This window comes from Stegodyphus dumicola, chromosome 8, assembly GCF_044657685.1.
Source record: "Stegodyphus dumicola isolate Sdum_Otavi_A_Nest chromosome 8, ASM4465768v1".
Lineage (NCBI taxonomy): Eukaryota > Metazoa > Arthropoda > Arachnida > Araneae > Eresidae > Stegodyphus > Stegodyphus dumicola.
This window is the reverse complement of record NC_140775.1, coordinates 156,400,378-156,427,040: the sequence shown is the minus strand read 5'-3', so window position 1 is coordinate 156,427,040 and position 26,663 is coordinate 156,400,378. Positions and strand designations below refer to the sequence as shown.

Here is a 26,663-nt window from a genome sequence, read left to right as displayed (position 1 = left end):
CAAAATATAATTCAAAAGTACAAAAGTTTATCACAGATACATAACAATAAATTTACTTCAAGGAAGATGGTTCCGGCCATGCTACCCATATATCGTAAGGACGTTCTTCGATATGTAAAAATAGGAAATTATTATATTAGAGTACCTCAAATTACATTCGGGATTGATTTGGGCAGGAGTTTAGCTGATTCCACGATGCCCAAGACCTCCGATCAACAATAAAGACATGCATTATCCTACCTAAAACTGTATGAGAAAAACTGTAAAATATTATAAACAGGGTAAGTCGTACCCCCTAAGAATAGGTATAAATCGTAGGATCAACGAAAAAAATAAAAATTTTGTGTGGTTATCATATCTTGTGCTGTCATTGCTGATATTTATTATAATAAAATTCCATACAATCTACTGTTCTTGGATGAAATTAATAAAATTTATGAACACGAACCTAATATGACTCAGAAAGCCAGTATCCCACGTTTAAAATTAGACAGTCATAATAAAACTTGCTTTTTCTCAAATAATTTATTTATACAATTAATTACAACAATGATCACCAAGATATTTTTCATTTTCTTTTTAACTCCAGTACATAATTCATGTAACCATCCTATCATATCCCTTTGCGGTCTTTTTCACAAATGTTACAGGGAGACGATGTGAAACAATATGGTGTACTAGATGACTAAGACTTAAGAGGTAGTCCGACTTGCGCAACCATATCCTATATTTTTATTTGATATTCCCGCTTTTGCCCTTGTCTGAAGTACTCCTTCCTAATATTTTGAAATCATACTGACTCACTCTAAATTGACATAAATAGGGAGCTGAATGTAATGTGATTTATGATATGTAATGACAGTACAAAAACTGAAGCAGAACAGTATTTATCAAAGGAACATTTATTACAAAACAAACACACATAATTATTGAGTCGTGTCGTAACTGCAAATGAAGTATGAAATTTACAAATATGTACATAGTTTTAAGCTGATAAATACTTATAAAATATCTTGGACATGCTAGAAAATACACTGAGAGTAAAAGTAGCACTTTAAAAGACAATCTAAAGTCTGTTCACATTGCTATTAACCTTACAAAATTGTAGAAAATTCATTTTTGAATAAGGAGAAATATTCGTTTCTAGTCTTAGAGAGTCCTTTTATTCTGTAAAGAAAAAGTAGTCAATCATTACAATCAATTAGATCGTGTGCCCAACATGATGGTATAAATAATAAAAACTAAAATAATAAATTTACAAAATATTTACTAAAGAGCAAACAAACTGGATCAGGTATTATCTACAAAATATTAATTTTTTAATACTGTATTAAAAATAAAGAATAATAACGGCAGTACTTTGCACGAACAAACAATTAATAAAATACAGTAAAACCTTGGTTCACGAATTTAAGTTCCTAAAGATAGGTTGTTATCCAAAATATTAGTAAACCGATTTTCTCCATAGGATTTAATGTAAAATCAATTAATCCGTTTTCCAGATTCCAAATGATTGTTTTTCGAAAAGAGTATTCGCATGTAGTTCGCAAGGCAAAACCGAAGGGATTCACTAAATCTAACGTTCATCAAATCTAGTCTTGGTAAAAATATTTGAGCTGAAGTAGCCAAAGAAGAATAAAAAAGTCGCTATACGTTGCAAGTGACGTCAGAAATTACGTTATTTCTACTTACAGATCACCAAAGCATTAAGCAAAGCAATCAATGAAACACATGGAAAAAATAACAGTTACTCGTGTTAAAAATTGAGCGCCCATGCCTTCATGGACTAAGACTGCGGATTTGCCTTATTATCAATTTTTATTTCATCCTAAATCATTTATTACTTTTTATTGTAAATTAATTCTAATACATATATTAACATATATGAATTTTATGATAAATTTAAAAAGAATTTTTAAGTAGCGCAAGAAAATGATGAAGTAGCAGAAATTCGTAGATTCGTATAAACATAAATCTTAGTATCACAAAGTTTGTCAGAAGTACAAATTTTCGAAAAATCTCACGATATGGCAACACTGCATATACAGTATTAACATGTACACAATATTTAACATAATACTAAGCATACAAAAAATAAGGAAACTTGAGTCAAATTTTATGGTATCTCTACCACGGAAAGCTGACGGCATAAGTAAAACACAGCGAAGAAGCCAAACGGTGCAAAATATCACCTCTCTGAATGGGAAATCCTATAATCCGGTTCCGTAAAAGTATCAGGTAGCTACTGTCTTCCTGTTGGTTTTTTTTTTTTTTTTTTCCCTTTTTTTCTCTTAACATCGCTGTGAACCTTTGCATTTTACCCCATTTTATACAAATTTCGCTGATCAAATAACTAGGATCAAGTTCTTCCACATTCTTCCGTGTCCGGAAGACACTGCAGACACTTCTAAAGACTTCTTTCCTCCACTGCGTTAACTCCATTTTTGAGTATTATTTGTTGCCAGTTTTTTTGTTCGTATTTCGAGGCATTGTTCGTCATCCAAGATATTTTTCATAAAAAAAAAAAACTTGTTCGTGATCCAAGGCTTTGTGAAGGCTTTGTGAATGAATGAAATGAAGTTGTTTTATTCAAAGGCAGTTCGTTCTACTTTTACTATATAATACAAATATAACACAATGTACTTATCTTTCCTCTTTAAAGTTCGAAAAATCTTCGATGTCCTTATGTCATTCATGTATGTCATCTCTATGTCATTTTGCTTTAACCACAGCAAGACAGCTGCAAAAACTGATTTTTAGAAACTATCCACGTAGCAGAAATGCTTTAATTATCATCATAAGAGAATGCCACATTGTTCATGTGTTCAATGACTAGAAAGAAGTCCTGTGGCGTCAAAATTTTCGAGTGGCGAGCTTGGTGTTTCTTTTACTGTTTTAATTGAGTAGATCTGTTAACATTGGTACCACAATTATGGATGATGACAGACCGATGTAAGATTACGCAATGCCACTTTGTTCATGTGCTCAAAGACTAGAAAAAAGTCCTGTGGCGTCAAAATTTTCGAGTGGCGAGCTTGGTGTTTCTTTTACTGCTTTAACTGGATAGATCTGTTAACATTGGTACCACAATTATGGATGATGACAGACCGATGTAAGATTACGCAATGCCACATTGTTCATGTGCTCAATGACTAGAAAAAAGTCCTGTGGCGTCAAAATTTTCGAGTGGCGAGCTTGGTGTTTCTTTTACTGCTTTAACTGGATAGATCTGTTAACATTGGTACCACAATTATGGATGATGACAGACCGATGTAAGATTACGCAATGCCACATTGTTCATGTGCTCAATGACTAGAAAAAAGTCCTGTGGCGTCAAAATTTTCGAGTGGCGAGCTTGGTGTTTCTTTTACTGTTTTAATTGAGTAGATCTGTTAACATTGGTACCACAATTATGGATGATGACAGACCGATGTAAGATTACGCAATGCCACTTTGTTCATGTGCTCAATGACTAGAAAAAAGTCCTGTGGCGTCAAAATTTTCGAGTGGCGAGCTTGGTGTTTCTTTTACTGTTTTAATTGAACAGATTTGTTAACATTGGTACCACAATTATGGATGATGACAGACCGATATAGCAGTCCTGAAATTATTCTGAAGAGATTTGCAAAAACTGAGTCTCAATGAATGGAACAAAGTTATCTCATTCTAAGAAATGTGCACTGAGTGGGGCAGAACATCATCATATTAGAAATGTTAGAACATCAATTTAATTTAATAAACAATAAATTATTTTTTGATTTTTTTCCTCCTTCATAATTTATACTTAATTATGTCTCATATCTAACAGAATATCAGTTTTCCTTAATTACTGTAATTGTACAAGATTGTCGGTTCTACTTCTGTATTTATATTATAAAAATTAGAAATTAATTTATGTTCGTGTACATAAAGCCAGAAACATTTGTCAAACAGATTAAAAAATTACCTCATTGTTTAGGCCTAGCTACAGGTAAATCCCAAGGTACGTCATACGCATCATCTTGCGTAACCGTCGGACCAGCAGCCGCTGTTGCGGGCTGAGGAGGATAAAATCCAGGCTTGTGAGGTAAAGTATAGTATGCTTCAGCATACAAAGAGACTCGGGCTGTAAAGGTTAAATATATTATTATACAATATTATTTCAGAAAGAGAAAAAAAAAATGGAGCATACATTGCTTGTAAAGTAAAACGATATTATTTTGAACATCCCAAAAAAAGAAACCAAAGGAATACAGAAGACAAGAATCATATGCAAGTTTCCCATAAAATATGCAAGAATATTTTTAATAAAAGAAATTAGGATATAGTTTTTTAATTTAATAAATACAACCTGTTTATCACTTTACATTGATATTTTCAGTATTACAAAAAATGATGTAGTATTAAAATAATATTGAACAAAAAAATAATATTACCTACAGTCCGAAATTGTTTGCTCTAGTTTTTCACATATTTATCGAGCACAGAAAACTTCATTATAATTTAATTTATATTGCCTGTAGCCGAGAATTTTGGGATTTCAAACTAAATTTCTTCAGAAAACTAGCTTTCTGTGCACTAACTTTATTTACTTCAAGGATATCTTCAGTCTATTTCAAAACAAGTCAAACTCTATTTTTTTAAATTACACACGAAAAAAGTAAATAGATAAAATAAAAATAACAACTTTAGAGTGGCGTACATTTCGAATGAAATCTTTAATGATTATAAGGGTGATCTGACGCAAGTCACTCTTTTTCAGGAGCAAAACAATTTTAATGAGCGCCCTAGATACTTTTACCTTAAAATACATTCTAATTCGCACAGAAAAATTAATAAAAGGGAAAAAATAATTTTTCACTGAGATTTAATAATTATTATAAGTAAATTCCTCGAAATACATCGAATGTGATATCATTCAACATACTTTTTTTTTTTCTTCTTATAATTATTACTTCGATAGTCCTTACTCACAACATGCATAATTTGAATAATAAATTATTCATAGAATGTAACTGATAAATGTGAAAATTAAAAAAATATTTTTTAAATAAATACATTTTTTAAACTTTAAATAAATTCTGACCACACTTTTAAAATATCCCTTACTCTAAAATAGAAAAAATTATGGATCATTTTAATTTTAATTCAAAATTCTTTCTAAGTAAATTTTTCAAGCCCTGTTACATACAATTAAGAATTTTATTACTTATTTTTTTTTTACTATATGTGTTTATTTCTGTGTATTTTACTATATGTATACTGTATGATATTTTAAGTGAATATTTACGTAGTTTCAACAATAGGTTACACTCACAAATTTTTTTCCATTAAAAATATTTCTCAATATTTGAACTATTTTGTTTTTTAAGTCAGATCATATAAATTTAATACCTGCTTCTCTTTCGTCTCGAAATTGAGCTTTCTTGACCCAGACCCAAGCTACTACAATTACTATGACAATTATGACGATAGATGCCGCCACAGGTACTATGAAGTGAAGTTTCAGATAATACGGAGTGTCTCCACCAGAACTGACGATAGATGGCGCTAGTGCCTTACCTACAGTAAAGAAAGGAAATTCGCAAGGTCAGGTCAATGTACATGATCTTTGTCTGGTATTTATGAACAGTTAAGAAGGGCTATACTATTTGGCTAAAAATCGCCCTTTTGGTTAAAAATATGGATAATTATTCAAAATTTTATTGAAATCAAATAATAGATAATTATCTACGTAAATGTTACATGATTAATGCTATTTATCTTCTAATTTAAATAGGACATTATATCAGCGAAAAGTACAGGTTGCACAATTTTAAAATTCAAATTCTTTTATGTTAAATAGCAAAAGCATGAAAAATTAAAAATTAATCTTAGAACAACCAATAAATTTTTTATATTAAACATGCCAGATGGAAAGTTGGTTAGAGAGAAGGGGGAAAAAATACAATTATCTGAAATAAATTTCATCTTCAGATATTGAATAATAACAGATGAAATAACTCTTTCATTATTATTAAAAAAAAGCAAATACAAAAATAGCATCAATATTTTACAGAATATTGTGTAGCATAGTTTAAAAATTTTAAGTATCAACATCTCATAACATGTCAGTTCAACAATAGCTACAATAACAAATCTTCAATAGCAATTATAATGCTATTTAAAATGTAAGATTTCATAAAATTAGGAAAATAAAGTTGAAAATATTAAATGAAAATAAATAATGAAGAACGCGGAGGGGAGGACTTTCCGTTCCTCTTCTGATGGGAAGAGTTCTGAAAATTCAGAGCAATTGGAACAAAGCAATAAATGAAGCATAAGAACCGTATTTTTAAAATCACTACTCTGATAGAACTTAAATTCATTTTTCGTTACCACTTTTTATGTCAAGTTTTCATTCAGAATATTTTTTAGCACAAAAGATGTTATTAGTCCTCGATTCTCAAATTTTTTGCCCACATCAATTTTCAAATAAAAGGAAGTTGCCACCAAATGTTCTGATCGTGTTTTATTTTCGAAAACATAATATAGAGAATATAAAAAAAATATGTGCGAAAACCTCTCTATCGGGAATACTAAAGCTATGCTATTTTTAAATATGTTTTGATTCTGCTGTTGAACTTTATGTGACATATCAGCGAATATCAGCGAAAAAAAGTGATATTGAATAAATAAAGTTAAGATAAAAGGTTGTGTAAGTCATCTTACTAAGAAAACTTAGCATTAATATGACAAACTAAGAAGAGACTGAAAAAAAAAAATTAATGGTAACATTTAACACTGTAGCAGGAATTCTAAACATATTCTGCTTTTAAAATTTTTGTGGTTTTTCGGTTGAATTTTATGTGGCTAAGTGCAAAGAAAGCAATGTTTAATAATAATAATAAAGTTATATAAACAAGAATGAGTCCAACTGAAAAGCATAAAAAACCTTAACATAGCTTCTGGTGCGACATTAATCCGAATTTTTTTCAGAATTTTTTTTAATAAACAAACATGGAATGTTTTATAAAAATTAAATTTTATCGGAGCCAGCAGTGCATCTCTAACTATTTGCATGTAACTATTATGTCTTCATTTACGTCTACAGTAAAACCTCTGCTTGCGTGTTTAATACATTAAAACCTCTGCCTTTCATATAAAGATACTAATATACTTTCATATAAAGGTACTAATGTTATAAAGATACTTTAGGGACGGTGGCGTCTCGAATGCGGTCAAGAGGGGGGGGGACCTTGACGTTAACTGCCATGGAGGTAGGAAGTAAGAAGGAGTCGCCCTAAACAAGTTTCTCCGTACCCTGCTCTGAAGCACCGGCGATCCCTACGTGGTGACCAAAACATTGGGTCATTTACCATTGAGTTCTATGGGATTTGACGCGTTCGGGTGTAAATATTTTGTAATTGCGTAGCAAATATACATATAAATGTATATATTTTCTTTTTCTACAACACTTCAGAGTCCTAAGTATGTGAAAACAACATATTTTTAAACAACATTTTATTCTGAACGGAATTAAATGCTATACTTTTCTCAGAATGGTTTAATTTGAATGAAATATTTTCACAAGTTTTCGTTAATTACATTAGAAAAAAAAAATTAAGGTAGTTCGATTTTATTCGGTTAAGGTACAAAAATTAAGATCAAAGTTTATTGTATTATTAATATTAAAATTATGCATTATTTCTTTTCTATTTATAGAGCTTCTTCCTAAAATACTTTCTTAAATATGACATGATTTTTTGGCTTCTTTTAAATCGAAAAATGTAAGTCAATTTATAATTAATGCTCTATTCGGTTCATTTTAAATTAGAGAATTATTAGGAAAATAGTATTTGACTTTCTCTAAACATTTCTGAAAGGGAATAAAATAAGTTTTTTTTTTTAAGTATTATTTAAAACTTGTAACTGAGTTATTATAAAATGTAAAGGGAATAATTCTTTTAATTATACTTATCAGATTTTTTTCTTTTTACCCTTCATTTCAACAATACATATTCCAAAACTCTTTATTACGTTCTTAAGTGCGCATCTCATAGCATTTGCTTTACAATACCTTTTAACAGATTGCTTTCCAATACGAACAATTCTTGCTTAAATAGTTTTATAACTTATTTGTCAACAGGATTTCAATTTATGTTTACAATCTCATAGCATTTGCTTTACAATACCTTTTAACAGATTGCTTTCCAATATGAACAATTCTTGCTTAAATAGTTTTATAACTTATTTGTCAACAGGATTTCAATTTATGTTTACAATTCAATATTAAGGTTATTATATATTTAGATAACATTTATAATCATTATAAATTAGATACATTTAATCATTAGATTTCTTCACAGTACTATCACAGTTGTTTATAAGTGAATAAATTCTTCATTTCAAATACATTTATAAATAATTTAATGAATATTTAAGTATTTTGTCAAAGGCAGATACATGCTTTTTGCAAGCACATGCATAAATACCCATACATATTTCCTATTTATCATTTCCGGCATGTGCAAATCTTTAATTTCTGTGCATTCACTATATTTTTCGTGTAAAGTAATTTACACTAATTTAGCATACACCCGAAAGTTTTACATAAAAAATATATATGAATATAATTTGAATGAAAATTATAAGTATTATTTTTAATACCCACTCAAAGGTCAGTTTTTCTTCAAAATTCCCCCACGATGGCATCTCTCTCTTTAGGCAGATAGCCCTTGCATGCGTTACTCTATTTAATAAAAACTTAATCTGACCTATGTGCCTAATTACAAATGTTTTAACATACATAATTTTATATTTACATTTAGCCATCAAGTTTCAAACTTTTCAAATCTTCTAGAAAATCAATTTTGGCAGATCTCTTTTAGCAATTTTCTTAAAATCTATATTTTTGTAGTGCAACAGCTTAGAATTTTATAAAACAAATTCATAATCAAAATCGCTGTTGTTAGTTATCGAAAAATAACCAAGATGTGATTTTTGCGTAAATGTCACTAAACTATACAAATTGCTATTATCCATCCCACTATGAATGTTTCTTTCATGCGAAAGTGTCCCTTTTTCGATTTTTATGGAACTGTCGTGTGTCGAAATACTATCAGAATTTTGTCAAGCGAGCTTCTGAATGTAAACAAAAAACACCCCGTCTGGTGACCCAAACTTCAAAGCAGTGCTTCACTTCTAGCGCGGAATGGCCCCTCCTCCCTTTCCTACCTCCATGTTAACTGCGAAGGGGAAAATAAGCAGGTGCGTTAGGGATCATAAGGGGAGATATATTGTAAAAGAAAAGTGTTTTTAGGTCTCATTCAGTATTCTACAGAATTCTCTATTCTTCACTGTAAGTCAGTAATGTATACAAGGATGTACATGGTACTACTAGAATGGAAACAAATTATATAGGATACGAAAAGTTTTGAAGTTAAAATTCCATTTAATTTATTTACTATATGGATTTATTACTAATTATAATGGATTGGAATATTTGAATATGAATTAACTGAATATTTAAGAAAAACATTATGAGTGCGAGAATATAAAAAAACTTTTTTGAATATTAGCTTTTTGATAGAATGCAAATGAAATCATTTTTACTCGATGAAAAGCAAAATTTAGTAGCTAATTAATCTGTCCTCTATCGAGCACCTTAGTTCAGTGATCCCTATTAATGTGCATTTTTTTTTTTTTTTTAATTTGAATGCTTCAAGAATAATTAGAAAAGGACTTAATTCTCTTCTTACCCTTAAATTCTTCACTAAAAAAATTGCATTTTCAGCTACAATCAGGTGAAATAATTCTCTAAATATAATTCAAAGCATAAAAAATAAGGTACGTAAACGGCTTGGAAATGGAACTAACATTGAAATTCTCTTTAAGAAATATGGTGAAGCTTGACAAGAAGTCTACGAAGCAAAGCAATTCCGTAGAATATTTTCTAACTCTTTATGATTAAATTGCCCTCAATTATATTTTATAAACGACATGTAAATATGATTTAATGTATATGTGTGGATGTGTGTGTGGCTCACTAGCGGCTGAGCGGGAAAGTCGTTGAACCCTGGTAGGTCGATTCGGGGTCGAATCCCGGGAAACGGGATGGCTGTATTGGCGTTTTCGTGGTTTTTCCCATGTGTAACATGCATATGAGTCAGATTTGCTTAGAAAGTTCTCCACGAAGCATCCTTACCCTTAAGCAAATAGCAGTCGAATGCTTTGCTATAATCAAACAAACCAGACCAAACAATAGATATATAAATATGTAGCTTAACAAACTGCTATATTTTATGTATACTTTATAAATAATATATAAATATATATGATTATTAAAAGAAAGGAAAAGTCGGATCTTAATTGATTGTATATAATTTAATCCCTATGAAGCCACTCACTTAAAGTCGTAACTCAAAATTTCTCACTTAAAATCGTAACTCAAAAGGAGAACAAATGAAATTAAACTTCAGATACGTATACAATACTGCATACAATGCAAAAAATACAAAATATAAAAATAAATTATATATGTACGAAATCTAACTAACCATTTATATTGATATTACGTAAATATAAGTATGGTAATGAACATTGCATAATAAAGATATTTTTCTTTGATATTTTATACCTTGTTCTATATTTTATTCCGTTTATATATACCTATGCATAGATATATATAATTTAACGATTCCATATTAACTACTACATATAAAACCTAAAAGTGCATCAAAAATGTATTTTTCAGTATTATTTAACTTCATTCTGAAGAATTTTCCGCAGTCTAGTTTGCGTTATTTTATTCATAAGTCTCAAATAAAAACAATTATTGTTTATATGTCATTAGAAAATTAATAAAAAAATAGCAACCACGATGTAATTGAAAAACAGTTCTTTAGACGTGAAAAGGTTGAAAGCCATTTGTGTTATGACTGTTTTCTCAGATACTCAGCTACTTCGCATACATTTAACATAGTATTCGAAATGAAAAACTCAATATTTACTGCAAATTCATTGATGTAACAAATATCTGTATTTCTACTCCTATGGCTTTAAAAAAAGATGTTATTTGCCTTAAAGTTTATCGTTCAATAATACATTTTCATTGTACAAAATTGCATTCATTCGAAGAATTCATTTTGTATTTTCCTCTGTATAAAACTGAATGTAGAGAAGTTAGATGTTTAAAGGATCCCCACATTTTCTCAAGATCCCGAGCAAGATTATCTTCCTTTTCAGCTCCCCGTGAAAAAAGGGGTTGTAAATTTACAACTTGATCGCATATAGGCTGATTTCTTAGGGACACAAGCAAGGACAAATTTTATGATCCCTTGGAAAGCTAACCCTTTCATTTAGCACGTTCATCTCTCATACAAGAACGGGAACAACAAAAAGGCTTTTATTTGAAGAATTTCTACCTCTTTGTTGAGAACAAACCTGAAAATGAAGTTCTGATATTCTCGCTTTGTTGACTTAATCTTCCCACTAAAGTCAGTTAAACCAAAGAAAGTCTATGTACATATACATATTCTTTGGTTAAACCCCTTCAGATGTTGAGTAGGTTTTTCTATGTTTACTTGATCCTACCACACTTAAGTTTCTTTACTTCCAATTAGACCCCTCGGTACCTCCAGTCATGATTTATTAAAGAAAAAATAAATGTTATTGAAATCATCAATAACGGGGCATCGCAATATAAGGACACTTAGTAGAAAATTTGGTGTCAACAAAATTAAAATCAGAATCATTCTGCAGGATAAATAAATAAATCACACACAAAAAAAAAAAATATTGTTTTTTAATAAGTTTTAAAAATAGCAAATATTTTTATCTAAAATTATAGAGCAGAAAAAAATCTGAATTATTCAATATTTTATACATTTTGACTACATCTATAACGCTTTACATGTTTTATATTTAATGCATGTATCCCCCCCCAATATATTTCAGAAACACAAGTATCTGAAAATAAATGTGCACCATTGCAGAAATTGCGATTTTCCATTTAAATACGCATTACAATTTTTAAAGTTTTTTATAATATTAGTCATTCTACTCAAAAGTTCAAAACCGGTTTTTCATTTACGCTCCCCTGAATAAATGCTATTTCTTAAATCAGATAAAATCGATGTGTATTTATCTCATAAATGCAAAAATCTTCATTGCGAAACGCGCGGACGTAAAGAGGTAAATCGGGACATTCTTTACGCCTTTACGGTATTTCGACATGCGGAACTGGCTAGCAAATCAACCAAAGGATACCCTTTGGCGACCGCAAATAACGCAATACATGGCAACCTCAAAACTCGCGTCATCGAGTCATCCTCAAGGATGTCAAGCAATCCCTCCCTTATCGCTAACATCTCAAGTTTCGCGACTCAAACAGACCCAATTGAAAGACTTAAAAGTGGCATTAAAAACCCTTTCCTGGAAGAAAGGAAAACACTCTTTTGTTGGGAAGCCTTATCATCTATTAAGCCTACTCCATGTTCTGAAGTATATGTTTATTGTTATCCTTCTTTGAAGATAGGACAAAAGGGGTTTTTAGAAACTGTCCGGCGTATGTTTTACGTCGGAATTTTAAATAAACATGTTATAATTCCCATTAATGAAAAACTTTAAAATAAAGATTTTAAATCATTAGTACTAAGGCATTTAATTTTACATAATTTTTTTTTTAATTCGGATTCTCAATTTAATTTTGAACGAAATTTTGAAATTAATTTTTTAGAAATATTTTGTTGAATTTTTTCACATACTAGTAATTTTTATGAAAATTCAATATTTCCATATTTCGCCCCCCCCCCCAAAATTAGACATCATCGGAGGGTGTTCTGATGGCTAGTTCACCAGCCAGAAAATAAATCACGCTTTGTGCTCAAAGTCAATTTTAACAGAAAACAGAAGATTTAAGAAAACTGCAGCATAACAATATATTATAATGCTAATAAATTAAGAAAGTATTAATTTCCATAAAGGGCATGAAACAATTCAATAATTCTCGGAATAAACTTTTGTACTTTTGCCTCACACAGCGTAGATTCATTCCGTATTATCCCTTAGCATTCGCAAGAGATTTAAGAATTTCATGCATATTCCCGGGAATGGTTTACGATTTTCGAGAAATATTCCTAGCTTGTTCAAAGCAATTTGGAATAATCTTCTGATCTATATGAAAGAATACACGTAAAGCATTCCATGTGTTTTTCACGAGGACATTCTTCCGTACTGTAAAAAAAAAAAAAAAAAAAAAAAAAAAAAAAAATATATATTTCGGTTATTCTTAAAAGCGGGTATTAAGCATTGTAAAAGTGTCATTTGTGATAAATTTTTGTAAGAAGCCTAGAGAGAACCTTTAGATATTGGCAGGGTAAAAAATATATATATATATATTTCTGTTTATAGTTTACATTTCTGAAATACCCCTAGACTATGTAGCAAATATCGGCTGGTTCTTTTTGGGAATATTACCAGCATATAGAACATTCCATATATGTTCTCGTATAATGACTGGAAGATTTTGGGATTTTCTTGGAATATTCTCATATTCTTCCTGGAATATGTCAGAGGTGTATTGAGAATACGGCAAAGCACACTAGGGCTATCTGCCTAAGGGGAGGGATGCCTTTCGTGGAGGACTTTCTAAGGGAAACTGGCTCGTATACACGTTACACATGGGGAGAACCACGAAAACGCCCATGCAGCCAGCCCGGAATATGTCAGAGATATTCTTGTTGTGTTATATTCCTGTTCTGTGTGTGACATTATCACATCTAAAATTTAAAAAGGCCTGCTTGAAATCAGTGCACACAGATGCAAGGACTGCCACTAAGAATAAGAAAGATAATATTACTTGTGTCCACTACGATACGAGTGACTACATTTCAGCAAAAAAACAATTTCCATCTGGGAGGGATGATAAACGGAGGCGAGAAAATGGTGGTAAAAAATTGTCACCACAAGAATATCTCCGCAAGAATACACCAGACTGAGCCAAACGACCAACTGGAAAAAAAAAAAAAAAATTACATGTTCGCAGCAGAAAAATAAACAGACCCACGGAGATATTTTCCCCGCTAACAAGGGCAAAATTTTGGAATAAAGAATCTTTCTCATTTCTTATTCCATCTCACAAATTTTCTTTTGAGGAAAAAAAAAAAAAAAAAAAAAAAAAAAACAGGGCAAACTGATATTCCAAAAACGTTATCCTGAGACAGTGAACGTTTTCATCAAAATCCGAGACGACTAAAACCTTACTCACAGTTAAAGGTTTTCATAAATCCTTGTTTAGTGGTCAAACTATGATCGGGCATTTTTCATTTTTACGTCCCTTTGTAGACCAAAAAGTATTCTTCCAAATGAATATTTTCGGAGTTTTTAACCTAACCTGTAGAATTTTCGCAGTTTTTTAAAAGTTACTCGATTTTTAAAGTACTATGCAGTTAACAACAATGATAGATTTTTTTTAATCAAAGATTTAATCTTTTTTTTAGGAGGCCTATAATTTTAAGTGATCATTAGATTGGATTTCTAAGTCAAATAGAAATTTAAATGTTGACTGTAAGCCAAATTTGAAAGGCCCACCGTCAAGTGAGCGGTGAAATCACTGGATGCTGCTAATCTAACCCTGGTGCAAATACAGGAAAACAGTTAGCATTTAAATTACAAATTTTAATTAAGTGCATTAAAAGACAATTTTTTTTCTTGTTATTGTTGTTGTTGTTAACATTTACCACAGTCAGCCAATGCTACCTTAACTCTTTCGCATCGAAGTCGCCCGTAACGCCCGTTCATTGAGGCAACGGCAAACCGCCCCAACGCCTCGTTTATTTTCTACCTAGTTCTTTCCCCTCCACGTTAGTGTATGGCTCATTGGTTTTGCGAGTTGTTAAAATCATTCTTTTGAAGCAAATAAAGGAGAAATACGGAAAGCTACTGACGTTCGCAGGTGCAATCCGGCCCTAAGGTGAAACTGCACACAATGGAAGAAACCGCAGAAAAACCTCCAAGAGCAGGAAGGGGGAAAGGAAAACTATTCCAAGACAAATTCGTAAACACGGCGTTTTCGATGTTTGTTGAAAACAGATTTGGTCGTGTCTCGATGCGAAAGAGTTAACAGCGTTATGGGCCTCTGGGCAAACTGGTATGCTGAGGTTTTTAAGACAGCCATTCATAGGAATGAAATGTAACTGGATTAGCATGAGGATCCTTTCACAGTGAAGTCTCCGGTTATTTCCATACATTCAGACATCCGCAGGTCGCCGCAAAGCCTGCGTTTATTTTCTATCTGATGCTTTCCTCCATCACGTTAGTGCATGGCTCACTGATTTTCGGAGTTGTTAAATGAGATGACAATTATCCTTTTGAAGCGATTAAAGTAGTGCCTTGCCTTGAGGTTGGGAAGAACCTAAACATAGAATTTGGTGGTTTTGGGGGCTCTTTGGTATAACCTAGTTTGTTTGCTGACTTTGGGTTAAATGCCACCAAGAAGGTAAGGAAGATGTACCTGACGGTATGAAAGAAGGGTAACCTTTATCAGCACTCGTTCATGACAATCGCTCACACACTTCCTTGTAGACAATGCAATCGATGACTAACCATTAAAATATTTAGTGAAGGGCTAAATTTAGGAAATACGACTGTCCAGACGATTTTAGCTGAGACACAGTTAAGAGGTTATCACATATGGCTACAGTTCCTGCCAGACGGGATTTTTCTGAGAAACAAGATTCTAGTATCACTAGTTTAAGTGGGAGGATTCCTAGAAAAAAGAGCCTCTCTGGAAGCGAAGTCTCGCCTAGCTACGGAAACGATGTTGCGGTTACGTGGGATTTTTTCAAACCTCACCGAAAATGTCTCGGCTGGAGCTCTGGCCCGGGTAGAGACAACCAATCAGAAGAAAATTCTGTTTTGGAAATATCACGTGATCTCGATCTGAGCGATAATCGATTACTGTTTGGCGTTCAAGTCTTCGTAGTAAGTGAAAATGGTAACATAGCTACGTGAGTTTTCTGGAATTGTGCGTGTCCTGAGACTTGTCCCTTTCGACGTCAAGTCCCGCATAGCCGAAACATAATGTGATTGGGACTTTAAAATTGTAAGAAAAGATCGCTCAAAATGTTTGACTGTGGAATAGAAATATATCGAAATCTATTTCGGAACACGGAATTCCCAAGTTCCGTGTTGAGTGGTTAAATTAATTTCTCTCGATAGTTGATTACGAATCGTCAGTTTTGTGCTTACGAATACGACCTGACATTTAAGTCGTATAGGAGATGAAAGAAAAACCGTAAACAATAACAACAAACAAACAAAAATTGAACCTCCTGAGAAGAAAAACTCTAAATTATGAGCATTATACCGCCCCCGACATTTGTGGAACTTTACAGTATGAATTTTTCCCAAAAAAGAATCTATAAATGCTTCTAACTGCGTGAATACCTTAAAAGGCATAGGAGATGACATGCAACCGCAATAGTTGGAAGGTAGCGAATTTATTTTGTATCGAGAGAACGCGTTATCGGATACAGCATTAACCGTTCATGAAGTCCTCGCCAGTAATTCATTTGCTGTATTTTAATATCCAACCAATTTTCTGATTTGGTCCCTTGATTTTTGCTTCTAAGAAATAAAGATGAAATTGCAAAGAGAATTTGAAAAATGTAGAAAACATCGGAACTTATATAGCAAAACAACTGAAGGTCTTAAAAGAAAATGATCTGCAGTACTAATTGCAATAATTGAAACTACGCTGTCAAAAATGTTTTAATAGAAGAGGGGACTACTTCGAAGATGGCCATGTTTATATATCTGAATCAAATAAACAAAATCTTTATATATTTTGTTCACATAAAATTTATGCTTCAGGTAGAATACATTGTATTCTACCTGAAGAGTTTACATACATGTATTATGCAGAATATCTTCACTGCAAATAAATTCTTTATCTTGAAAATATTTAAATAAAAATACAAAAAAAAATTTTTTTTTCGATAAAATAACTAGAAAATTATAATTTATTTTGCAGTTACTTTTGTTCATATATCTGTACAATACGAAAAAAAATACTCATATTGCATTTATATAACTCATAAATCTTTTATAAAGGAATGCGTATTAGAGAAAAAAAGTTTAATAACTATACATCACGCGCATATTACTTTCGATAGAATGCAAAAATCGCATATATGTATTTGAAAAAACTATTTCCTATTAATCAGAAAAATATTTTATCACTAAATCGGCACATTCATGTTTGTATCTCAAAGGAGCGTAGGCTCAGGATGGCTATTAATTTCATTTTGGTATTTTGTGATAATTCACTATAAAAGTCTGGATCACTTTTCAAATTGTTGCCACCAAACATTAGAGCCCTGCAATATATTTAAAGAAATTAAATAATGAAGAATCTGCAAGAATGTACGTATGTTTCTCGCGTTGTGAAAAAAATAACGGTACCTAGAAGCATCAAATTTTGAATAACATAGTCCTCCACTCGAATATCTGGAAGACGAAATTTGAATTTTTTTTTATCTATTTCATATTTTGTAAAACTTGAACGAATTTTTGATTAACAAACTCAGCGATTTCAAAGCGTTCCACTAACATTAATATCGCGTGCACGGATATTTTATGCGTGGGATTTCGTTTTTTGTGACATTGCTGTTGAAATGAATTTTATGGTTTAAGTGCGAAGAACATGATATTTAATAAATAAAGGTAACACATAAAACGTTAAAAAAAAAGCCCCAATTTGGGCGTAATGTGAAATCTAAAAGCTTTGATATTAAAAAAAAAATTAAGATATGTGAAAAAGCACACGCTAACATAAGTTACTAAGCGTTCATGCTTATATTTCATATTTACAGCAAAATGTTAAAGACATTCTTGAGTGAAAATGCAAAACATTATTTCATTTTATGTAAAGAATTTTAATGAATGTATCTCTTGAATAATTAAGTCTTTTCATTATTAACGTAGATAAGTGCGCGAGTCTCCATTTGCGTTGATATACTATTAAGTCTCTTATTTGTTAGGTTAAATGCAGGAATCTCAATGTGCCTTGATATGTAGGATGAAATGATACCATAGCAAATTTTTTATCCATCATTTGGCTTTGAAATTTTGGACAGCATATTTTAAATGCAAAATTCTTTATCTTCAATTTTTGGAAAACCAATTTTCAAACAAGTGAGTCTGTCCTTATTAGCTTAAAATTGTTTCAGATGATAAACTGTAATCTGCATGCCAAGATTAAATTGCAGTTTCTTTACTAATTTCTAAATTTTATATTATTTAATTTTTTCAATACTTTTTAATTTTTTAAAATTTTAAATTCTTCAAGGTGTTTACACTTGAAATTTTCAGGTTACACTTTGTTTTCTTTCTCAGTCGTACAAATAACAAAGGAAAAGTATCACGATCATGGATAGTGAGTGACAACTGGATTAGCTGCACTATTTGGATATTTTAATGGCTAAGAAATCTAAATCTTATATTACAGGCGTATTTACAATGAGAGTGTGCTGAGAAATGAATGAAAGTTAATAGTTTAACTTCGGGATCTCACCTTCTGTAAGTAATGTAAGTGTGTCACTGGGATCACTGACACCGGACTCGCTGTAGGCAGTCAGATACACTTGATATTTGGTCCCACTCTCTAATGAAGTTAGCTTGAATCTCTTGTCCTTGGAGGGAACATGTACGCTGTGCCAACTACCTTCTGCCCCAGGGCGGTAGTATACCATATAATCTGCAAGAAAATGCACCAGGATTAATATAGTTTCATTAGATATGATGAACCTAGGTCTCACAAAATTAACTCAGTATTTTATCGTTCCGAATTGACAAAGAAGTTTAATTAGAATGGAAAACAAGTTAGAATTTTATTAAGGGATATGGAATTAAAATTAAAAGCCTTAACCGGAATATAAGAACAACATAATTCAACCCCTTTTAAAGCAAAAAAAGGCGGAATTTACCAACATAGAAGAATAAAAATACTGAGCTCACCTAGCCGGGTAAAAAGATGGGAATGTATATATGTAAGATTAAAATTATGAAAGCAAACTTCTAAATTTAATTGGCTATAACCTCTTTTATTTAATTTGGGGACTTTATCTCTTAGTCTTAAAAATAGCGCTATAAGTCTAAACTGCGTCATTCAAATTAATCATGCGATCCTACATAACGCTTAATGCAGATACTTCTTGACTAATCACCAAATTGTAAACCAAAACATTTTAATTCAGAACTGAAACATTTTGACTCCCTTCCTTCTTCCTCTAAATCGCTATGTCTTTTTTCGCTTACGCTTTCCTCCTGGCAAGACGTTCCTCGCCACGCTGCTGCTTACTTGCATAAGATGACGTCGTACTTTAAAACCCGTGTACATGGAAATTATTGCATTCAACTATGATTGAAAAGTATCTTATCTACAGAAAGATGATCTGCTGTGAATTATCCTGCAATAAAATTATGTTTCGAAACGGCCATATCTGGAGCATTTTGATTTATGCATGTCAAAGATCTCAATAACAAGGTCCTCATAAATAATCATGGGTAAGTCAGAAGGAACGTTTTTCGTCAGCTGTAATTATACTGTGAGCATCAGTGGCTAGTCACAGTTTGGTTTTTACCTAGCACCATCCCAATTTCGATCTTTCAAGAACGTACAGCTCTCTTCTCCTATCTACAAATTTTCGGGAGTAATTCGTACGGAAAGGTTATTTAATAAATCCAGTTATGCAAAGGTACTTCACTAACATGTACCCGCACCTCACCCTGAATTTCAATCCGAATGAAGCCATCGATGCAGTAGCCAGCATCTTCTAATTAATCTTAATTAGAAGATGCTGGCTTCATCTTAATTCCCCTCCCCGAAAAAAGAGATAACTCTTATATCCCGGTTCAGAAGAACCACAGACTGTCAGCAAAGTATTCGATGCTATGAATGAAGCCTATCCTTTCTGATACGAGTCAACGAAAGAAGTTCTATGGAGCAATCACTAGTTTTACTCCTAATCAACCAGAGCATCGTAATGTATGATCGAATGCTGTTGAAAATGCTACTACATAGCTCTTAGAATTTATGTTAATCTCGATTCACTACAGAAAGTATTCAAAATAAGCAGTACAGAACTGAAGGCATCTTGGTTCGCTAAGTATCGTTTTCTCCTGTATTATAGGAACGCCGGGTACGAAGTGAAACAAACAGGGAAAAAAAAAAAAAAAAAAAAAAAAAAAAAAAAAGGAGGACAATTTGGCAGAGAAAGCATAATATCTGGGCAATGTTTTAACAGAAAAATCTATATTCACTATGTAAACATAGATATCGATCAAAACGGGTTGTTGTCGAGGCAGTTGCCTCGCTTGAATATGCAGCAGGGAAGATAGGTCTAACCATCAATGAGGATAAGATAAAATTTACGATGGTAACAAATAAAATCATGGATTTACTCATGGATCTCCCTTTAAAGATCAACAATTATATTTTGAGACTATTAAGCAATTTGAATATCTGAGTACAATGATTTCAAGGTGCAATGACATTAAAATTAAAACTATAAACAAGACTTCTACGGCCAACAGATGCTTTTATGGACTTAGAAGCTATCTTTAATCCAAATTAATTAGCATAGAAACCAAAATAAGTTTATGTAATACCTTCGGCTCTGTATGGAAGCGAATGCTGGACACTTAACAAGACAAAGGATACTGCTGATATTTGAAAGAAAAATTCTAATGAAGACTTTTGGACAGGTGAAGCAAAATGGTCTATGGAGAATATTGTATAACCATGAAATCCATAGTGAATATAATGAACATGATGTTGTCAAAATTGTAAAGGCATCTCGTATTAGATGCCTAAGACATATTTATAGATATGATGATGCATTTCCTACTAAAAAGATATCCTTCTCAAAAATAGAGGGGAAGCGATGAAAAGGGAAGACCACCCACTAGATGGCTGGAGAGTGCGGAAACGAATTTGAAACTGATAGGGATAAACTGATGGAGAGCTGTAGCACCGGATAAGGATTAGATGGAGAATGGAAAGGAAGCCTTGGACTGTAGCATGCAGTAGAGCTCTAAAAGAAGAAGAAGAAGCATAGATATAGAGGAAGCGTTTCAGAAGTTGGTTGCTCTGGCTTCCAAATTCCTTATATATCAGTCTAATCAAACTTCTTCGCAATGCATTCGAAGCTGACTTGGGGCAGCATAAAGAGCATCAGGTAACATAAAGAGTTACGGTATCTGGTTACAGGGGCGTAGCTAGAGGGGGGCAAGGGGGACATCTGTCCCCGGGCGCAGAATCCAAGGGGCGCCAAACTGATGTTACGACATTTTAGAATTAAATGTTTTCCATCCTTGGTAAGCAGTAGGGGGCGCGAAATCTTCAGTTGTCCCTGGGCGCTGAAAACCCTAGCTATGACTCTGTCTGGTTAGTAACGCGCCGGTACTAGACAGCATAAATAATCCTTAAAACTCTCGTAACATTCATAGTCCACGCCTGATGGCAAAGTTGGTACGAGGATAAACTTCGCTAGCTTCTTGAGAACAGCTTCATATTAGACAAGACATAATCTTTCCACTTCACGATATATAGTTATTTTTTATTATCATGATTTTGCTTTAATTTATCAAAAGCAGGTTTTTTAATGGTAATAACCTCTGAGTCTGCTTGAGAACTTCACGTTCGTGATATTCAGTAGACTTGTGGTTTACTATCTTTCGTTATTGGGTGTGGGAAACTGAAACAAATCATGTTCAGTGGGAGTAAAAAATTGTACTTACGTGTGAACACATTCTCAGGCAGATCTCTAGGATGTTCCCATTCCAAGAGGGCGGCAGTGTCGCTGGTCTCCGAAACATAAAGGTGGGGAGGTTTCAAGCTGTCTATAACAAAAAAGAAAGAAAAAAATCATCAAAAGGAAAAAGATGTACTTAAGACAGTTTGCTTCAATTTACGGCATTGAAATATGGTTATTTTTGTATAAAACACACAGAATTGAACTTTAAACACTTAAAAAAAAAAAAAAAAAAAAAAAAAAAAAACATTGGATTGCGTAATTTTACAAACCTGAATTTTTTTTTTTTTTTAAAGATTTAAAAATTCTCTAACATGAATACTCGTGTCATTTAAAACATTGTTTATTAATTCAATTACAAAAAAATTTTTTCATTGAAAATAGCTGTCTAAAGACCAGCGGTTGAGAAAATAAAGGCTGCATAAGAAATTTTATGGACACGCCGTCTATACACCCATTAAAAAAATTAATGAATTTTTTTAAAATCAAAACCGAGGTAAAAGTATATTTAATATAACAAAATTCCCACAATATTAAAGAATAGTTGAAAATTATTTGGTCTTTGTTAAAGAGCCGCCGGAAGAATTTTCAATAGAGCCACGTTTCCGAATTACCTGGATAAGAAACAAAATTAATTCAAGAAAATTAAATTTAAAAGAATTAATTTAAAATAATGAAAATTATTTAAAGATAGAACAAATAAAGATAAAAGTTTTTAAGAAATTAAAAAAAAAAGTGATAAAATTTCAAGTAATAATCTGCGCCGACGTGACTCAAAATTAGTTACGCAATATATACAAAAAGGACTAAAAGTGAAAACTTCTTTAAACGAAAAGAAAATCAATTAATTAAAAAGCTAAATTTAAAAAAATATTAACTTGTAAAAGCCACACAGCAAATAAGTCATCAAGTATGTAACAAATGCATTTTGCGCCTTGCGCGACATTATTAATAATTCCAAAAATATCAGTTATATTCATGATGGCTATACAGTACCAAAAGTAATATAAAATATGTGATTTAAAACGGCACTTTTTTCATTACCCATAATTCCATTTGGTTTCTGTATACCATCCGCTCTGAATATATATATTGTTCCTAGTGTTACCAGCCCACGAGTGGCTGAGCGGTAAAGTCGCTGAACACTGGTAGTTCGGTGGGAACACTGGTTCGAATCCCGGCCAAAGGGCAGGCTGCATGGGTATTTTCGTGGTTTTTCCCATGTGTAACGTGTATACGAACTAGTTTCCCTTAAGAAGTTTTCCACGAAGGCATCTCTTCCCTTAAGACAGATAGTCCTCGAATGTTTTGCCATAAACAAATATAAATAAACCAAACTAAATCTTAGTGTTACCAAGCAAACTGTTTTTAGCATTCAGTCGTTACACTGAATACGAAAAATGTGAAACTGCATGTATCGAATACAAATCTGCCAGTATTTCATCCTTATAATGAATATCAGATTTAAAAAAAAAAAAAAAAAAAAGTCCGTTTTCGCAGAAATAAACCCCCATCGAAGAACATAAAATAAGGTCAATGATATTATCAAACTAATAACAAAAATAATTACATAACGAACAAACTAATGAACAGATCTGGAACATAACTGCAAAGAAATCTTCACAAATAGGCGAATGTTCTTCATCATAATTCTGTTAATCTCTAATCTCTCACGAATCCTGTTGCAATCAAAAACATGAAATTTGAGCATTTTTTAATTAAAACTGCAATTATTTACTAACAATGGGGGTCTGTTCAGTTTTAAAGAAGAAATATTCAAAATAAGAATAAAACAAATTTACTGTACTGTAGAAATTAATAATGTGTTTTTCGCGGCGGAAATTCCCAGAAACAATGAAAGCTTAAAAAATCAATAAGCAATTTCTTTTTGAATTCACCAAAATGGCTCGAAATCAGACTGTGGAAACAACTATTGTTACTCGGAGTTAAGGTTAATGACCACTCGAATAAATGAAAAAAATTGACTAGAATTAAGCATTCACTGTTTCATGCTGCAACCAATTATGGCATAGGGATACTGCGCATTAATAGAGAACAAAACATCATAAGTTTCACAGACAATAAGATTCATCAAAAATTCGCAAAGCAACTAATTCTTTTCGCTCCAACATACTTCATTACTAGAGAGAAATGAATAAATAAATATCCTTCCACCTTTCATCGCTGAGACTATGCTACCTCAGTTCGTAAGTATTCATTAAAGTATATTTTTTGTTTGCTTGTTTATTTTTTATTTTATTTTATTAACGTGGTTCGTCATTAGGCACTACAAAGAGAGGGATGTTCCATGTAAATTTTTTTAAGAGAAACTGGTTCATATCTACGTTAGACATGGAGAAAACCAAGAAAACGCACATACAGCCAGCCGGTTCGCCGAGACTCGAACTCTGGATCGAACTACCAGTATTCATCGGCATTTATATATATATCGTGATATATTTATATATATCACGAATATCAAGAAACAAGCAACAACTACGATTTCGGAAATTATTAGTAGTAAAGATTATCATAGCACAACTTAATTTTCAAGAAATAAAAAAGTGTTTTTAAGTTAAAAGAAGACGCAAAATAAACCTTCATAAATAAACAAAAAGAGGACGCGGAATGACGGAAATTAATCTAGTCGGTCGGATTCTATGTCAATTAACCAGTTATCTCACTTTTTTGTCTATACTTTCGCTGGGTCTCACCAGGATGCAAGTTAGTTATTGTAGTTAAGCGGAGAGTTTTTGAGTTCGAGAAAGAGCTTTTCGCAGCCATCACTGACAGTTTTCCAGTTGCAGGACCAGTTAAGACCATTTGTAAGAACTCTATTAATTATCTCTGCAACTGGATTACTTAAATCGGTTTTAGTTATACAAGCCATTAATGTTCATGAAAGTTTGAGAGCCTGAGCCAAAGTTTGTAGGTACGCTTTATCATATAATTTGATAGTTTCATTTTACTGAGCATTCGTTTTGGAATTCTCGCAAACGCAGACTTAATTTTCTGTTATTACATAGGTTGTGTAACCGCCAGGCTAACGATTAAATGAAAATGTTTATTTTAAACCTTCTTCTGAGTCGGAACAGTTTTACTTAGAAGTGCAAGACAAGAAGATTGAGTCTTTACCGTTCTAGGAGTTAAAAAATTCAAAGTAGTTTGTACGAGTTTGCAAAAATGGCAAGCTATTTCAAGAATAAAAAATACAGCACAATTTTAGTCCAGTAAATGCAATTACAGGGAACTCTCTCTGTGATTACTAGCTACGTTTCCAGGGGATTTTGCGTTTTATGTAAGAATTCGTCTTAGAGAAATGACATTCAATACACATGTTGGTACGTTCTCAGAAATACTCGTCATAAGGAGATGTTGTCATAAGGAGGTCTTTTGTTCGAATAGTAGTAAAGAAAACCAAGTATATGCCCCTTTTAAGGAAGTAGTTATCACAATAAGGTTCGCTACATTATGAAGAAATGACACAAGAATTATTCTTGTAAAGGACTACAGTCTATTTCTTCTGAAAAAAAAAAAAAAAAAAAAAAAAAAAAAAAAAACACAAGCGTTTGAGTCAAACAATGTGATAACTGTCAAACCTTTATCAGAAGTTTCAACGAGTATTTCGTGAGATTCAGGTCCGGATCCTACGGAGTTGAAGGCTTTTACGACCACAGAATAGCGCGTGGCTTTCTGAAGACGAGTCAGGCGATAATCGGCATGAGTGGACCGTCCTGCTGGCACAGTGTGATATGCAAATGGCTCCATAGATTGATGCCGTTTGTGGCCCACATAGTAGCCTAGAAGGCGACCATTCCAGTGTTCCCTTGGAGGTGCCTACGAAAAAATAATTTTCATAAGTAAATTTTTTTAAGTGAGAAATAATGAACTTACACTTAAGATAATTCATTGCAATAGATTTGTTGTTTAAATTTAGCACTGATGAGAATGATTCATAAGTGCGAATGCAGAGAATTCTGACTGAAAAAGGTACATGGATGCACGTAAAACAGAGAACAGGGTTGAATCAGAGTACAGCAAAACTCGTGAAGAGATTTTGAATCACTGCGTACTTTCGGTTGACGATGGAAAATCACATAGGTCGAAAAGGCTTTCCTGGAGCGGTAGTAACAACACAAAATACAAGAAAGGAAGAACATGAACAGGGGGAGGAAACATGTTTATTATGCTTAGTGCAGCAGCAATCAAGAAATAAGAACGAAAATAGACAAAGATCACCATCAAAGAAGTTGTTCGAAATTACGACCCCAGATCCTGATGCAGACCTCACATGGAAGATCTGATGTTCTGGAAAATACTGGGCAAGTCCCGGACTCCCTCAGCAGCTGCCACTATGCGTGCGAAAAGTTCCTCAGCGCTTCTAACGTGGGGTTCGTACACCAGTGTCTTGGCGTATCCCCAGAGGAAGTAGTCACTGCAAGAGAGATCTGGCGATCTTGCTGGCCATTGGTCAGGACAACTCCTGCAAAACCTATGTTGAGGGTTTCGAACGGAATTCCGAACACCTTCTTTGATGACGATCGTCTATTTATATTCTTATTTCTTGATACCTGCTGCACTAAGCATAATAAACATATATTCTCACCCTATTCGTGTTTTCTTGTGTTTTCTGTCGTCGGTACCGCGCCAGGAAAGCGTTTCCGACCATGCATTGTTTATGTGTTTTTCAATCGTCTAGGTGTACTCACTCTCTCTCTCTCCTGAAAGTTTGTAACCGATTACGCTAAAATTTCATGTTTATGTGTGTGTATATATATATATATATATATATATATATATAATCAGTAGATAATTAAAATAATTACATCAATAAAAGTAGCAAACTTAATAACAGGAAAATATGTACTAATACAAATCAAAACTGAA

General features: G+C 32.5%; 1 protein-coding gene across 33 annotated transcripts in view; it reads right to left on the bottom strand.

Moving 5' to 3' along the window:
• Positions 1–3,946: 3,946 nt before the first annotated feature.
• Positions 3,947–26,663, bottom strand: part of LOC118180639 (cell adhesion molecule Dscam1-like) — a 243,855-nt gene continuing 221,138 nt past the window's right edge. For all 33 annotated transcript variants that reach the window (XM_085822629.1, XM_035349851.2, XM_085822628.1 and 30 more), the window contains 5 exons: positions 25,376–25,613; positions 21,763–21,864; positions 18,536–18,718; positions 5,374–5,541; positions 3,947–4,105 (listed from right to left, as the gene is read on the bottom strand). In XM_085822629.1, the coding sequence (XP_085678755.1) occupies positions 3,948–4,105; positions 5,374–5,541; positions 18,536–18,718; positions 21,763–21,864; positions 25,376–25,613 (849 nt within the window). In that variant the 3' untranslated portion in view covers position 3,947. The remainder of the gene's footprint in view (positions 4,106–5,373; positions 5,542–18,535; positions 18,719–21,762; positions 21,865–25,375; positions 25,614–26,663) is intronic.